The sequence below is a fragment of the Erinaceus europaeus genome, chromosome 10, assembly GCF_950295315.1.
Source record: "Erinaceus europaeus chromosome 10, mEriEur2.1, whole genome shotgun sequence".
Taxonomy (NCBI): Eukaryota; Metazoa; Chordata; class Mammalia; order Eulipotyphla; family Erinaceidae; genus Erinaceus; species Erinaceus europaeus.
In genome coordinates, this window is record NC_080171.1 from 71,090,796 (window position 1) to 71,106,018 (window position 15,223).

Here is a 15,223-nt window from a genome sequence, read left to right on the forward strand (position 1 = left end):
CAAGGGAGTATGGTAGCAGTGAGGTGGAGAGAAATCTTTCTTTTTTAATATTTATTTCCTTTTGTTGCCCTTGTTATTTTATTGTAGTTTTTATTGTTATTGATATCATCACTGTTGGATAGGACAGAGAGAAATGGAGAGAGGAGGGGAAGACAGAGGGGGGAGAGAAAGATAGACACCTGCAGACCTCCTTCACCGCCTGTGAAGCGACTCCCTTGCAGGTGGGGGCCAGGGGCTCTAACCTGGATCCTTGGGGCAGTCCTTGCACTTTGTGCTTAACCCTCTGGGCTACAACCAACTCCCAGAAATCTTCTTTCATCAATCTCAGACAGTGGCTCTGAAAACCTCAAAAACCACAAGAACGCCTCCAAAGCCACTGTTGCCTTAGTAAAAGCACCCCCTCCCCTCTTCTCCCCCAAAAGAGGAAGCTACAGTATCTTGTTCAGATTTCTACTGGGAGATTACCAGATTCTTAATTTTGTGCCTATTCCCTCAACAATACCCTGTGGGCAACAGTGAGGCCATAGCAAGTCATCATTTCACCTCTTCTTGGGCAGTGATAGCAGGTGGCACTTCAGCACAGACACCACCGCTCTAACTTCACTGAAAACAGCTCCCTCCTGGAGCTGGAGTAACAGTTCATCCAAGACAAGCAAGACACAGTAGTCTAGATCAGATGGGCACCAACGGAGAGTGCCACAAATTGCATTAGAAGATGATACAGTCTGTGATGTCTCCCTCTCTCTCTGAATAAAAAAGCTGACCTGAGGGAGTCCAGCGGTAGCGCAGTGGGTTAAGCGCATGCAGTGCAAAGCGCAAGGACAAGCTCAAGGATCCCGGTTGGAGCCCCCGGCTCCCAACCTACAGGGGAGTCTCTTCACAGGCAGTGAAGCAAGTCTGCAGGTGTCTTTCTCTCCCCCTCTGTCTTCCCCTACTCTCTCCATTTCTCTCTGTTCTATCCAACAACTACGACATCAACAACAATAATAACTACAACAACAATAAAAACAAGGGTAACAAAAAGGAAAATAAATATTTTTTTAAAAGTTGACCTGGCCCAGTTTGAGCCCCGGCTCCCCACCTGCAGGGGAGTCGCTTCACAGGCGGTGAAGCAGGTCTGCAGGTGTCTATCTTTCTCTCCTCCTCTCTGTCTTCCCCTCCTCTCTCCATTTCTCTCTGTCCTATCCAACAACGACAACAATAATAACTACAACAATAAAACAACAAGGGCAACAAAAGGGAATAAATAAATAAAATAAATATAAAAAAAAAAAGTTGACCTGAAACAGTGAAGCCATGCAAGACCCCAGCAATACACACACACACACACACACACACACACCACATAAATGAGTAACTCCCATAATCACAGAGTGATAAAGTATAGGAACTTGCATGAATGGGGTCCTACTCTACCTGGCATCAACCCCCTAGCGCCCCACGCCCTCTGAAGGAAGGATTGTGCGGTCTGAGGCGGTATCTGTGACTCTATAACAGGATGAGTTTCTCCTGAGGGAAACCACAGCTATTACACAGACAGCTGTCCAGAAAGCGTTCTGCCCAAAAACTGGAGCAGAAGCAGAAGTGGGAGGCTGTATTCATTACTAAGACCTGGAGTATTCACTCCCAAGCTTGTCCACACTTCTAAAGATGTTAAAACCCTGTCAAAACCCAGATTATTTCTTAACTTCAACCACCGTGGAAACGTGGAAACTTGACACGTGAAGACATTAGAGAAAAGGCACAGGGTGACAGGAAAGATAATAGCAGAGTGGAAAGCATTCACCGCTCATCTTTTATTGGCTTCTTTCAACCCCTCTTGAAAATAACTTTTATAAGACTGGGAAGAAAACATAATGCATAGCATATTCAAGAAGCCTTTCATGCTCGAGACACCAAAGGTCCCAGGTTCAATCCCCAGCACCACCATAAGCCAGAACTGAACAGAGAGAGAGAGAGAAATTTATATTTTCACAGAAGTCGGTGGTTACAAGGGAGAAAAACACAGATTTCTCTCTCAAAAGGAATTGTCGGCTGGTCTGCTTAGACGTCGGCAGCTTTGCATCCGGCAGCGCGTGGCCTGAGACCCAGTCAACACAAAAGCCCAGAGCAGGTGACACAAATGGCACAAACCACCGGGCACCCCCAGGGGAAGCAGAAACCCAGGACTGGGAAGGCAGCTTCCCCTGCTGGCGACTTCATGTCGAGCCCCAGTGACTGGCAGAGGGCAGGGGGAAGGATCTGGGAGCCCAAGAGGCCAGGAAGCAGCGCCTCGCCGGATGCAGCCGGCCCTGCGCTCGGGGTCTCCCGGGCGCGCGTCCTGGACGCCCCCCCCCCAGTTCAGTTCTTAGCACCCCTCCACACACACAAAGAGCGCACCCCAGATCTCCACATACTGGATCAGCCCCACGCCCCAAGCCAAGGGAGAGTAGCTAGATCTCCACTGCTCCCACCCCCGGCTCAGACCCCAGTACCCTCCTCCCCATGGAGCGCACCCTAGATCTCCACCACATACACACACCCCCGCCTGCAGCCCCGCGCCCCGGGCACACCCCGTAGACACTTACGTGAGGCCAGCCCGCCAGCTCGCGCCGCGGGGGGAAGCCGCGGTCTCCCCGCACCGGCATCTCGGAACAGTCCCGCGTGTAAGTGCCCCGAACCCGCCGCACCCGGCCCGCCAGCTCGCTGCGCCTCCCAGCTCGGCCCGCCCCAGGACACGCCCCCATCCCCGTCCCTCCCGCCGGGCCCCGCCCCCTCTGCCCTCTTCTCTCACGCTAGACCCACGTCCCGCCCTCTGACTACTACTTCCAAGCTCAGGCCCCGCCCCCTGTTTCCTCCTCTAGACCCAGGCCCCGCCCCTTAATTCAGACCCCGCCCCCTAGCTAGGGAACTCTCGGGTGGCCGCTCCCACCCTGCGCGCTGGGGGAGGGGAGGCTGGAGCCGCGGAGAGACGCCCCTCCTCCGCCCCCTATGGTCCGCCCCTCGGCGTGCTCTCGGAGGCAGCGGAGTCGGGCTAAGTGTCCAGGCCTGGGGCGGACACTTAAAGGCTTGCTCACAGGGTCTTAAAGGCTTGCTCTATGGCAGAGTCAGAACTAGGGGAACCCCGAGGTTATGGGTTGAGGCCCTCCCACCCCTGCCAACCTGCACAATCTGGACTTGTCCCCACTTCCCACCTCCAGCTTAACAAGTGATGACCCGAATTCCAAAGGCTTAAGATGATCAGGTTAGGTTTTAGGGCTGGGGAGAGAGCATAATGGATATACAAAGGGGCTCTCTCATGCCTGAGGCTCTTAAGTCCCAGGTTCCATCCCCAGCAACACCATCAGCCAGAGCTGAGCAGGGCTCTGGTATAAGAACAGGTTGGGGGAGACAGCATAGTAGTTCTGCAAAAAGATCAGTACCACCATAAACCAGAACTGAAGAGTGCTCTGGTTTAAAAAAGAAAATCCTGTTAAATAATAAAACACGACTTTTGAAGCAACTAGATTCCAAGTGATGTGTTCAGGCACATTTCCAACAACTCCCATAAAGACACTGAAACTCCTCCTGCGTCACCAGCTTTCAAAAGGCTGCCAGTAGGCCATAAATGCTTATCCCCGAGGACTCACCTCCTTCAACTCCGCGGTTTTATTTATCTGCGTGTGAGTCCTTGAGTACCCAGAATTCTGCAAGATACACATCAGTTTCCTTATTTTGAGGAGCATGTAAGTTTGGATCATCACAGAATTTAGTGTGCAAGGAATTTAGTGTGCTCAGCACATGTTACCATGAGCAAGGACGGGGGTTCAAGCCATAGGTCCCCATCTACAGAAGGGAACATTCATGAGCAGTGCAGGGATGCAGGGGTGTCTCTCCTTTCTGTCTCTCATCCTCTATCTGGACAAAGGGAGCTCCACAAGCAAAAAGTCCAGAGAGAAGGTATTATCTTTGGGCCAAGCAAGATAGCTCACCTGGGAAAGATACCTGTTTTGACATGCACCCAATTCAGGTTCTAGCCCTGCCCGTGTGTGTGTGTGTGTGTGTGTGTGTGTGTGTGTGTGTGTGTGTGTGTGTAAATTTCCACACCATGATATCTTTCTTTCTCTCCCTATATATGAAATTATCTCCTTGGAGCCAGCAACAACTACAACAATATGTATAACTCTGAGTGTGAGACTTAAGAAAACCATGTTATAAAAGGGGGGGATGGTAGATGAGATAACTAATGGTAAAGAAAACAGAGGGAGGGAAGGAGAGAGAGAGAAAGAGAAGTGAAGTATGCCTTACCCTCCTCATCTTGAAATTGAAAAGCAAACTGTGACCCAGGGCAAAAGCAGAAAGAAAAAGGTAAAAGGTCTGGTCTAACTGGCTGACTGGCTCTGAGGAGAGTCAGATGCTGAGCTCTCTCTCCCAGCAAAGTTGCTTCACTTCTGGCTTCAAAAAAAAAACAAGTCTGGCAGTTAGTGTGGAAATGCAAGTCCAGTAGATGCCTCTGTGGAATTGGGTGGCTCCCAGACTCCTTTCAAGTGCCTGAGCACAGCCTCTGAGGAAAAAGGGCGGTGAGTAACATTTCTCACTCCCAGGCAAAGCTCCAGACTTAAACCTCTCAGTTGTTGTATTTCTGATGTAAGGTGATACTCTTCTGATCTAAGCATTCAGTATGCAATGTTTTCCAAGTGAGGTGGTGCTGACTAACAACAATAATGACAGCATTTGTGGGCTGGTCACACCTTAGCCAGTGAGCTTATGCTACTAGCATTTAAAAAGGAATCTATAATATAGAAATTATATCTGTGGGAGTTGGGCAGTAGCACAGTGGGTTAAGCACATGTGGCACGAAGTGCAAGGACCGGCTTAAGGTTCCTGGTTCAAGCCCCCGGCTCCTCACCTGCAGGGGAGTCACTTCACAGGTGGTGAGGCAGGTCTGTCTTTCTCTCCCCCTCTCTCGATTTCTCTCTGTCCTATCCAATGACAACAACAACAACAATAATAATAATAATAACCACAACAATGATAAAAAAACAAGGGCAACAAAAGGGGAAAAAATGGTCTCTGGAGGCAAAAAAAAAAAGAAAAGAAATTATATCTGTGGGATGATTCCCTTTTTCCCTCTATAGTTGGACTGGCCATGATAATAGCTTGGTCTTGTTGCATTTAATGCATTTAAATCTGCTAAAGTGAAGAGAAATGAACAATTCCTTTGTGTCTTGGTCAGAGTTGCATTTCCAGTGCCCAGGGGCAGCTAAAATCTACCATACTGGGCTGCATGGGAGAGGATATTTCTATATTACAGTATATATATATTACTATATATATATGTATATACATATATATATATCACTCCAGATGATGACTAATATGTTAGAAATACTATTCTGGTAGATGGCAGGCACTTAATAAACAGTTGTCAGAAAACGATCCAGTTGATACAGTAGCATTGCTGGTGGCATTATAAATCAATACTCTCCCCCCCCACCCCCCCTAATAGGCTTCACCACTCTGGGCTGACTTTCACCAGTAGGGATACAGAAATGGGGGGGGGAGCACTTCCCCATAACGGAGGCAATTTATAGTACATGTTCTTAAAAGCATTTTATTTATTCATTCATTTATTGAATAGAGACAGAAACTAAGATGGGAGGGGAGACAGAGAGGGAGAGAAAAAAAGAGAGACATCTGTAGCCCTGCTTCACCACTCGTGAAGATTTCCCCCTGTGGGTGGAGACCAGATACCTGAACTCAGGTCCTTGCACTTGGTAACATGTATGCTCAAGGGAGTGCAGCATCACTCAGCCCTTTTATAGTACATATTTTCCTTCTGTTTGTTTGTTTATTTATTTTTCTAACCCCCTCGAGGTGCTTAGCACATATTTTTCATGTGTGGTTACACATGAGTCCATATCTTAGTATTCCCCCCCCAAAAGAATTTCTGTGTGGGGGCTAAATGGTGGTTCCTTCAGTAGCTTTACCATGTGTCAGGTCCCATGTTTAAATTCCTGGCCCCTAACAGCAGGGGGAAACTTCATAAGCACTAGAGATGTGCTACAGGTGTCTCTCCTTCTGTCTCTCTTAACCCCTCCTTTCTCTGTGTCTCACTCCATCTCTTTTTCTGTCTCTCACCCTCACTAGAGGAAGCTTCAGTGCTCTATCTGAAAAATATAGTTTGACATTTTATAGCAGTCGCTCTCTGAGCTTCTTGAAAGGTGTATATAGTGAGAGGCCAGGTGGTGACATACCTGTTAGAGCATACAGCCCCCCCCCACTAGAACATTATTAAACTCCTGCTTACAGTGGTGCTGAGGATTGAACTTTAGACCTTTGATGTCCCAGGCATGAAAGTCTTTTTTGCATAACCATTATGCTATCCCCCCTTTCTTAATTTCTCTGTCTCTAGCAAAAGAAAGAGAGAAAAGAAGAGAGAAAGGAGAAATAAAAAAAATAATAACCGCCAAGAAAAGTGGACTCTTGGGGCCAGGCAGTGGTGCACCTGGTTAAGCACACACATTACCGTGTGCAAGAACCTGGGTTCAAGCCCTAGTCCCCACCTGCAGGGGAAAAGCTTCAGGAATGGTGAAGCAGAGCTGCAAGTGTCTCTCTGTCTCTCTCCCTCTCTTATTACCCTATCTCTTTTCAATTTCTCTCTCTGTCTCTATCCAATAATAATTACATATATTTTTTAATAAAAAAAAAAAAAAAAAGGAAGAAAGAAAGAAAGAAAAGTAGATTCCCATCAAGCAGGCACCAAGTCCCAGCAATAACCCTGGTGACAATTTAAGAAAAGGGGGGGGGGGGGGACTTGGTGGGAAGGGATGGTGGGAAATTGTCCAGACCAAAAGAAAAAGAAAATAAAAGAGTGGTCCAGGAGGTGGCACAGTGGATAAAGGTCATAAGGTCCTGAGTTCAGTTCCCCAGAAGTACATGTACCAGTGTAATATCTGGTTCTTTCTCTCTCTCTCCTATCCCTATCATTAATAAATAAAATAAAATAAAATAAAATAAAATAAAAAGTATCTTGCAAGAATGAAAGTAAGATAGAATGAGACCAAAAGGAGCTGGTTCAAGAGAAACCAGCCTGTGGCAGGAGGGCTGCCCAGCAAGATATGAGGGAAGTGAGTCTCGGGTGACTCAGGTTTCTGGCTTACTGGTTAACTAAGCAGATGACACTGCCTCTACACAGAGAACTCAGGAGTGGGAGCAGATATCAGGAGAGGTGTGAAGAGGCCTGACTGATTTAGTGAAGGATTAATAGTTTCAGGGCTGTTGATCTTGCAGGTGAAGCTGGGTGAGGGTCTGCCAAAGGCACCAGTGGATAAAGATGCTTGGAGTAGAGGAAGAGACCTGGGGGGTCTTCATTTGGTCAGGGCAGTTGAAGCTGAAGAAGGGGGTTGATAAATTGTTGAGAGTTATCTGGGAGGTGGCGCAATGGGTAAAGCATTGAATTCATGAACAGGAGGTCCTGATTTTAATACCTGGGATCACATGTGCCAAATCATGCTCTCTTGCTCTCATATGTATGTGTTTGTGTTGTTGTTGCTATTGTTTACTTATTTGATAGGACAGAGAGAGATTGAGAGGGGGAGGGGAAATAGAGAGGGAGAGACAAAGAGAACCACATTTCTTTAACAATTTGTTTGGCTATGTATGTTAACTCTCTTTTCAGCCACCAGGTTCCAGATGCCATCAGGATACCGGCCAGGCTTCCCTGGACTGAAGACCCCACCAATGTGTCCTGGAGCTCCGCTTCCCCAGAGACCCACCCTACTAGGGAAAGAGAGAGGCAGACTGGGAGTATGGACCGACCAGTCAACACCCATGTTCAGCGGGAAGCAATTACAGAAGCCAGACCTCCCACCTTCTGCAAACCACAACGACCCTGGGTCCATGCTCCCAGAGGGATAGAGACTGGGAAAGCTATTAGGGAGGGGGTGGGTTATGGAGATTGAGTGGTGGGAATTGTGTGGAGTTGTAACCCCCATCCTATGATTTTGTTAATGTCTCCTTTCATTAATTAATTAATTAATTAATTAATTTTAAAAAGAGAGAGAACCACGTGCAGCACTGTTTTCAGCATTTATGAAGCTTCTCCCCTGCAGGTGGGGACCAGGGGCTTAAACCTGGGTCCTTGCACATTATAGCATGTGTGCTTTACCAGGTGCATCATAACCCAGCCCCTAAACATATACATACATATATTTATGTATTTCCTTTTTAATATTTTATTATAATTTACTTTTTATTCAGTAGAGACAAAGAAATCAAGAAGGAAGGGGGACTGGAGAGGGAGAGAAAAAGAGAAACCGGGGGTCGGGCGGTGGTGCAGTGGGTTAAGCGCATGTGGCGCAAAGCGCAGGGACCAGCGCAAGGATCCCGGTTCGAGCCCCCAGCTCCCCACCTGCAGGGGAGTCGCTTCACAGGCGGTGAAGCTTGTCTGCAGGTGTCTATCTTTCTCTCCCCTTCTCTGTCTTCCCCTCCTCTCTCCATTTCTCTCTGTCCTATCCAACAACGAATTGCATCAACAAGGGCAATAATAATAACCACAACGAAGATACAACAAGGGCAACAAAAGGGGGAAAAAAATGGCCTCCAGGAGCGGTGGATTCATGGTGCAGGCACCGAGCCCAGCAATAACCCTGGAGGAGGAAAAAGAAAAAAAAAAAGAGAGAGAAACCTGTAGCACTATCTCACTGTTTGTGAAGCTTTCCCCATACAGGTGGGGGCTAGAAGGCCTGAACCTAGGCCCTTACACACTGTAATAGGCAACATGTGCACTCCACCACCCAGCCCTCCAAATATATATACATATATATTTGGGGAGAGGGGGGGGAGAGGGAGAGGGACAGAGAGAGAGAAAGAGAAAGAGAGAGGGAGAGAGAGAGAGCTGGGGAGATGGCATAGTGGTGATACCAATGACTTTTTACATTGTAGCATGTGTCCTCTATCAATTGCACCACCACTAGACCCCTGACCACACACTTATTCCCTTGTAAAGCTTTTTGAAGTGCTCATCCCCTTTTGGGGATAGGGGAAGAGGAGAGATGGAGAAGGATGGGCCCTTAGTTTCTAGTTAAAGGTCATCTTACTTATATATGGAAGAGACCATTTATTTATATTTGGAACAGCTTACCATGGGTTTCTGCATGACCCCTAAGGCCTTGAGAAAAAAGGTTTCCTTTTTTTTTTTTTTTTTTTTAAGCCAGAGCACTGCTCAACTCTGGTTCATGGTGATGCTGGAGATTCAGCCTGGGACCTTTGGTACCTCAGGAAAAAGGCTTTTGCTTAAGCATCATGCTATTTCTCTAGTCCTGGAAAGTAACTTCTGTGTTTTGCCATGTGTGCAATCCAAATTCAAGTCCGGCCCCATCACATTGGAGGAAGTTTCTGTACTGTGGTATCATTCTCTCTTTCTAGCTGAAAAAGTCAGTTCCAAGCAATCAAACCCCTGTGATAACAACAACAAAAAAGAAGTTTCTGAATTGAGAGGCTCTTCATTCAAATCTATGACAGTCCTAGAAATATGATACAATGGAACACAAATGGCTTTTAATGTAACAGTCAGAGATTTGTAAATGTTGCATGGAGAGCCATTGTTTTCAAACTCTCTTCTTGGATTTAGATTCATATAAACCAAAAGGATGCTTCATAAAACCATTTTGTGTTCATTTTTTAAAATGTATGCTTTGTTGAATAAAAAAAAAAAGTACATTCTGAAGACAAAACAAAATATAGCAAAGAGCTCTTTCTTTCCATGGGAAAGTTCCTAGGAGAACCCAATGAAAACAGTGAGAAGGCAGGTCTGTGAGCAGGAAGAGGCCCCCCACCAAGCACCAAATTTGGCCTTGGGCCTCTCAGTCTCAAGAACTGTGAAAAATAACTGCCTGCTGTTTAAGCTGCCCCCCCCCCCCAGTCTAATGACAATTTTGTCACAGCAGTCTGAGCCTTTTGCATGGGTTGAACCTGCTTCCTCTCCTTCTTCAGCTCCCAGTTGGCTGCCTGAAATCTGGAATGGAGAGGATTTCTCTGTTGTTGTTCTTGAGACCCCACCAAGATCATTCCTCCCCTATTTGTTGGAAGTTTTCTGCCAGTCCCTACAGAAGGAGGCAACCCCTAGAGGTGGCTACCAGGAAGACAAGGTTAGAGCAGAGCAAGTTCAGGTGAGGTGAGTGTTTCACTTAGCATGAAAGAAAAACCTGGGAGAGCACAGTGCAGGGACCTGAAAAGACAATGGGTGGTCTGATCAGGGTGAGGGGAACCTAGGGAAGAACAATAGCAGGAAGGAAGAGACGCCTAAGAAAGCAAAGGCAACTATTGGCCTATCTCTTCATAACCTTATTATTGCACATTGGCAGGGAAGTTGTTATTACTACAATGGGAAAATAACAGGGTAAGTGCAGAAGTGATGACCACATCAGCAGTCAGAATTATGGGCAGAAAAAGCTCTCACTTCTCAATTGATGGGGTGGTGCCTGCCCTCTTCCTACTCCTGTCCATGTGGAGGGTACAAAGGCCAATCCAGCATCCTCTCCCTGGCAAAGGAAAAAAGTGTTCTGGGCATAGAGGGTTTAGTTGGCCACAATGATGACCAAAAAAAAAAGTGTAATGATCCAGCAAGTGGCTCACCCATAGAGCACACATGTTCACCATACATAAGGACCTATGTTTAAGCCTCACAGCAAACACAAAGTCTAGAGATGGGGAGACTACACTTCAGAAGGAATGTTGCATATACAAGATGATCACCAAGTATTGAATGTGGCAGGTGAGAGTCACACACTATCCCATTCCCCCCCCTTCCTCTCCACTGTATCCATGGGCACTACAGCAGTAAATTAAATGCAGTGGTGCCAGGGGGTGGCCCACCTGGTTGAATATACATGAGACACATGCAAAGATCCATGTCCAAGCCCCCATCCTCACCTGAAGGGGAGAAGTTTCCTAAGCAAATGAAGCAGGACTGCAGGTGTATCTCTTTCTCTCTCTTCTATCTCACCATTACCTCTTAATTTCTGTCTCTATACAATAAATAAAAACAAAATATTAAAATATAAGAGTCAGGCGGTAGTGCAGTGGGTTAAGCCAGGTGGCAAAAGGCGCAAGGACCGGCTAAAGGATCCCTATTCCAGCACCTGGCTCCCCACCTGCTGGGAAGTTGCTTCACAAGTAGTGAAGCAGGTCTGCAGGTGTCTGTCTTTCTCTCCCCCCTCTGTCTTCCCCTCCTCTCTCCATTTCTCTCTGTCCTATCCAACAACAACATCTATAACAACAACAATAATAACTACAACAATTAAAAAAAGGGGGGCAACAAAAGGGGATAAATAAATACTAGATAAATATATTAAAATATAATAATATTAATAAAATAGGGGTCAGTACTTGGGTAAGCGCATGGTACCACATGCATGGACCCAGGTTTGAGCCCCACTCCCCATCTGCATGGGGGGGATGCTTCACAAGTGCTGAAGCAGGTCTGCAGGTGTCTATCTCTCTCTGTATCTCCCCCCTCAATTTCTCTCTGTCCTAGCAAATAAAATAGAAAGAAAAAAAACATTTAAAAAAGGGGGGGGGGGTCAGACGGTAGCGCAGAGGGTTAAGTGCACATGGTGCGAAGTGCAAGAATGGGCGAAAGGATCCTGGTTGGAGCCCCTGGCTCCCCACCTGCAGGGGAGCCGCTTCACAGGCAGTGAAGCAGATCTGCAGGTGTCTCTTTTTCTCTCCCCCTGTCTTCTCCTCTTTTTATTTCTCTCTGTCCTATCCAACAACAACAACATCAATAACAACAACAATAGTAACTACAACAATAAAACAATAAGGGCAACAAAAGGGAATAAGTAAATAAATATTAAAGAAAAGAACCCCTTGATTTGAATGTGATTGTGGTGTCTTCACTGAATTTCAGACCTCCTGCCCCCAAAGATAACTCAGAAAGTACAGTACACCCCTTACTCCATGCAAAGCAGTCCCCTGCTCTGGCACCGCATTACATGGAATAGGGCACTGGAGGAAGTTCTGGCTTTCTATCTGAATAAGAAAAGAGACCCAGGGCCTGGACAGTGGCACATCCAGTAGAGTGCACACATTACAGTGTTTGCAAGGACCAGGGTTCAAGCTCCAACTCCCCACCTGCAGAGGGGAGTTTTACAAGTAGTAAATCAGTGCTATAGGTGTCAGTTTCTAGTCCTCTATTCCCTCTCTGTCTCTATACAAAATTAATTATTAATCAATGTGGGAGTCGGGCTGTAACACAGCGGGTTAAGCGCATGTGGCGCGAAGTGCAAGGACCTGCAAAAGGATCCCGGTTAGAGCCCCTGGCTCCCCACCTGCAGGGGAGTTGCTTCAGAAGCAGTGAAGCAGGTCTGCAGGTGTCTGTCTTTCTCTCCCCCTTGTGTCTTCCCCTCCTCTCTCCATTTCTCTGTCCTATCTTACTATGACAACATCAATAACAATAACTACAACAACAATGAAAAACAACAAGGACAACAAAAGGGAAAATAAATTTAAATTTAAAAAAAAATTCATGTGACACAGCATGGATTTTGGGGTGTAATTAGCATATGAATGAGGTTGACAAATGTAATTAACATACAGCTGACATTAGGCTGTCATTGTTACATAAACCAAACCAAGTTATTTAATCAAGAGCCTGCCAAAAGTTGAGCTCTCTGGGAGTCGGGCTGTAGCGCAGCGGGTTAAGCGCAGGTGGCGCAAAGCACAAGGACCGGCATAAGGATCCCGGTTCGAGCCCCGGCTCCCTACCTGCAGGGGAGTCGCTTCACAGGTGGTGAAGCAGGTCTGCAGGTGTCTATCTTTCTCTCCTCCTCTCTGTCTTCCCCTCCTCTCTCCACTTCTCTCTGTCCTATCCAACAATGACAACAACAATAATAACTACAACAATAAAAAAACAACAAGGGCAACAAAGGGAATAAATAAATAAAATAAATATTTAAAAAAAAATTTAAAAAAAAAAAAAAAAAAAGTTGAGCTCTCTTTCTCTTTAGCTCTTCCCCAGCTGCTCCACTCCACAGGACCCACTGTGGCCACTCCTCTCAAGACTGTACACGTGTAGCTCCGCTCTGGTAAAACTAGCTTAAGACTCATGCCTCTCTGCTCATAAGGACTAGCCAGTATTTGCCTCTACCGTACCTAATAGCTGCCATGTAATAAACCTTGATTGTATTAAAACTTCGCCAAGCTGCCACCCTGAAGTCATTTTATTTTTAATTACAATACATAAATAAAACATTTAAGAAAGAAGAGACCCTGGGAGCCAGGCTGTGGCGCAGTGAGTTAAGCGCATATGGCCCAAAGAGCAAGGACCACCAAAGGATCCCAGTTCAAACCCCACCCACCCTGCTCCCCACCTGCAGGGGGGTCCCTTCACAGGCAGTGAAGCAGGTCTGCAGGTGTCTATCTTTCTCTGCCTCTCTCTGTCTTCCCCTCCTCTCTCCATTTCTCTCTGTCCTATCCAGCAATGACAACATCAGTAACAATAAGCACAACATAAATCAAGGGAAACAAAAGGGAATTAATTGATTAATTAATTAATATTTAAAAAACGGGGGCCAGGCGGTAGCGCAGCGGGTTAAGCACACATGGCACAAAGCGCAAGGACCAGCATAAGGATCCCGGTTCAAGCCCCCAGCTCCCCACCTGCACAGGGGTTGCTTGACAGGCAGTGAAGCAGGTCTGCAGGTGTCTATCTTTCTCTCCTCCTCTCTGTCTTCCCCTCCTCTCTCCATTTCTCTGTCCTTGTGCTTTGCACCATGTGCACTTAACCCTCTGTGCTACCACCTGGCACCCTACACTGCATTTTTCTATTTTCTTTTTCTTTTCACACTGCATTTTTCTATCTGTCTTTTTTTCTTTCTAATCTAGTTTTGCCTTTGCTAGGACCACTCTCCAGTTGCTAAGTTATTTTGATTCTTGTCCTAAGACAGGAAAGAACCCTACTTACTCTCTTGTCAGATTTATTCTGTTGAGCTGAAACCATCAGTAGTTAACACACACATAACAAAGCCTCTTACAAAACATGCTGGCAGTTACTTATTTTGGATTATGGCATGAACTAAAAAGAAAATTATTATGATTGGTTACTAATCATCATATTTCAACTATCAATATAGATTGTATAAATAATTATAGGCAAATGTATACTTTTTCATTATTCTTTTTCAAATATCAATATGACTAAGACTAGGTGGGAGAAGTGCTGTCTAGGGTTTCTGATTCACTCTTACTATGCAAGCAGACTACCTCTAAACAAATCAAAATGTTAACTCAATGAAAACTGTCACCATCATTCAATCAATGACAACATGAGACAGTAGCAAAATCAGGGCTCTAAATGCTACCCTGACAGATACAAACTAAATGGAAATTTTTTGTGGGGTATGAATGAGAAAAGCCAGAGCATAGTTCAACCTTGTTTGTTTGTTTGTTTTGATTTGATTTTGATGGCACCTATTTAATATTCTTTTAGATTTTAACTTAATTTGATGTTTTTATTTATTATATTGCATACACACACACACACACACACACACACACATATATATGTAGAGAGAGAGAGGTAAAATGAAAGTGAAAGAGACCACAGTTCCAAAGCAGTGAAGGCTAGGCAACACACTCTCCAAGTGAGCTATTTTTCCAGTCTATCTATTTAATACTCCTTTTTTCTTGCTACCTGGGCTTCATGGAGACTCACGCCTGCATTCTTTCACTTTTGGTGGTCTATTTTTACTTTATATTTTTCAGCTAGAGGCTTAAAGACAGTGAGAGAAAGAAGCAGTGGGGAGGAAAGACAGCACTGCCTAACCCTTCTTCCCCTTTTGCTTGGTGCTTCCATGTGGTGGCTGGAGGCTAGAACCTGGACCCTTCTGCCTGGTAAAGTGTGAACTCTGCTGGGTAAGTCATCTCTCAGTCTGCATACTTTACCCATTTAAGATGGTCTATTAATTTTTGTCTGGTGTTGTTTGTTTTGTTTTTGTTTTTTAGGTAGTCAGAGATAGAGTTAAAGAAACCATAGCACTGAAACTTCCTTCAATATGGTGGGAGCTGGGCTTGAAGCTGGGTTGCACACATGGCAGAGCATCATACTACTCAAGTCAGCTACTTCACCATCCTTGTCTGATTTTTATTTGTTTTATTTTCTTAATTATTGGATAGAGACAGAAATTCAGAAGGGAGAAGATAGCGGGAAAGAGACAGAGAGACACCTGCAGCTGTGCTTCACCACTCATGAAGCTTTCCC

General features: G+C 45.7%; 1 protein-coding gene across 7 annotated transcripts in view; it reads right to left on the reverse strand.

Annotated features, from left to right (window-relative positions):
• Positions 1-15,223, reverse strand: part of TJP2 (tight junction protein 2) — a 172,986-nt gene that overhangs the window by 111,216 nt on the left and 46,547 nt on the right. For 3 of the 7 annotated variants that reach the window (XM_060199717.1, XM_060199713.1, XM_060199712.1), the window contains one exon: positions 3,609-3,665. The exons of 1 other annotated variant lie outside the window; for it this stretch is intronic. Coding sequence is in view for 3 of the 6 variants with exons in the window: in XM_060199716.1 (XP_060055699.1) it covers positions 2,568-2,627 (60 nt within the window). In the remaining 3 variants the exon portion in view is untranslated. Of the gene's footprint in view, positions 1-2,567; positions 2,699-3,608; positions 3,666-15,223 lie in introns of those variants that run through there. 3 more of the 7 variants (XM_060199716.1, XM_060199715.1, XM_060199714.1) reach the window with 1 other exon arrangement.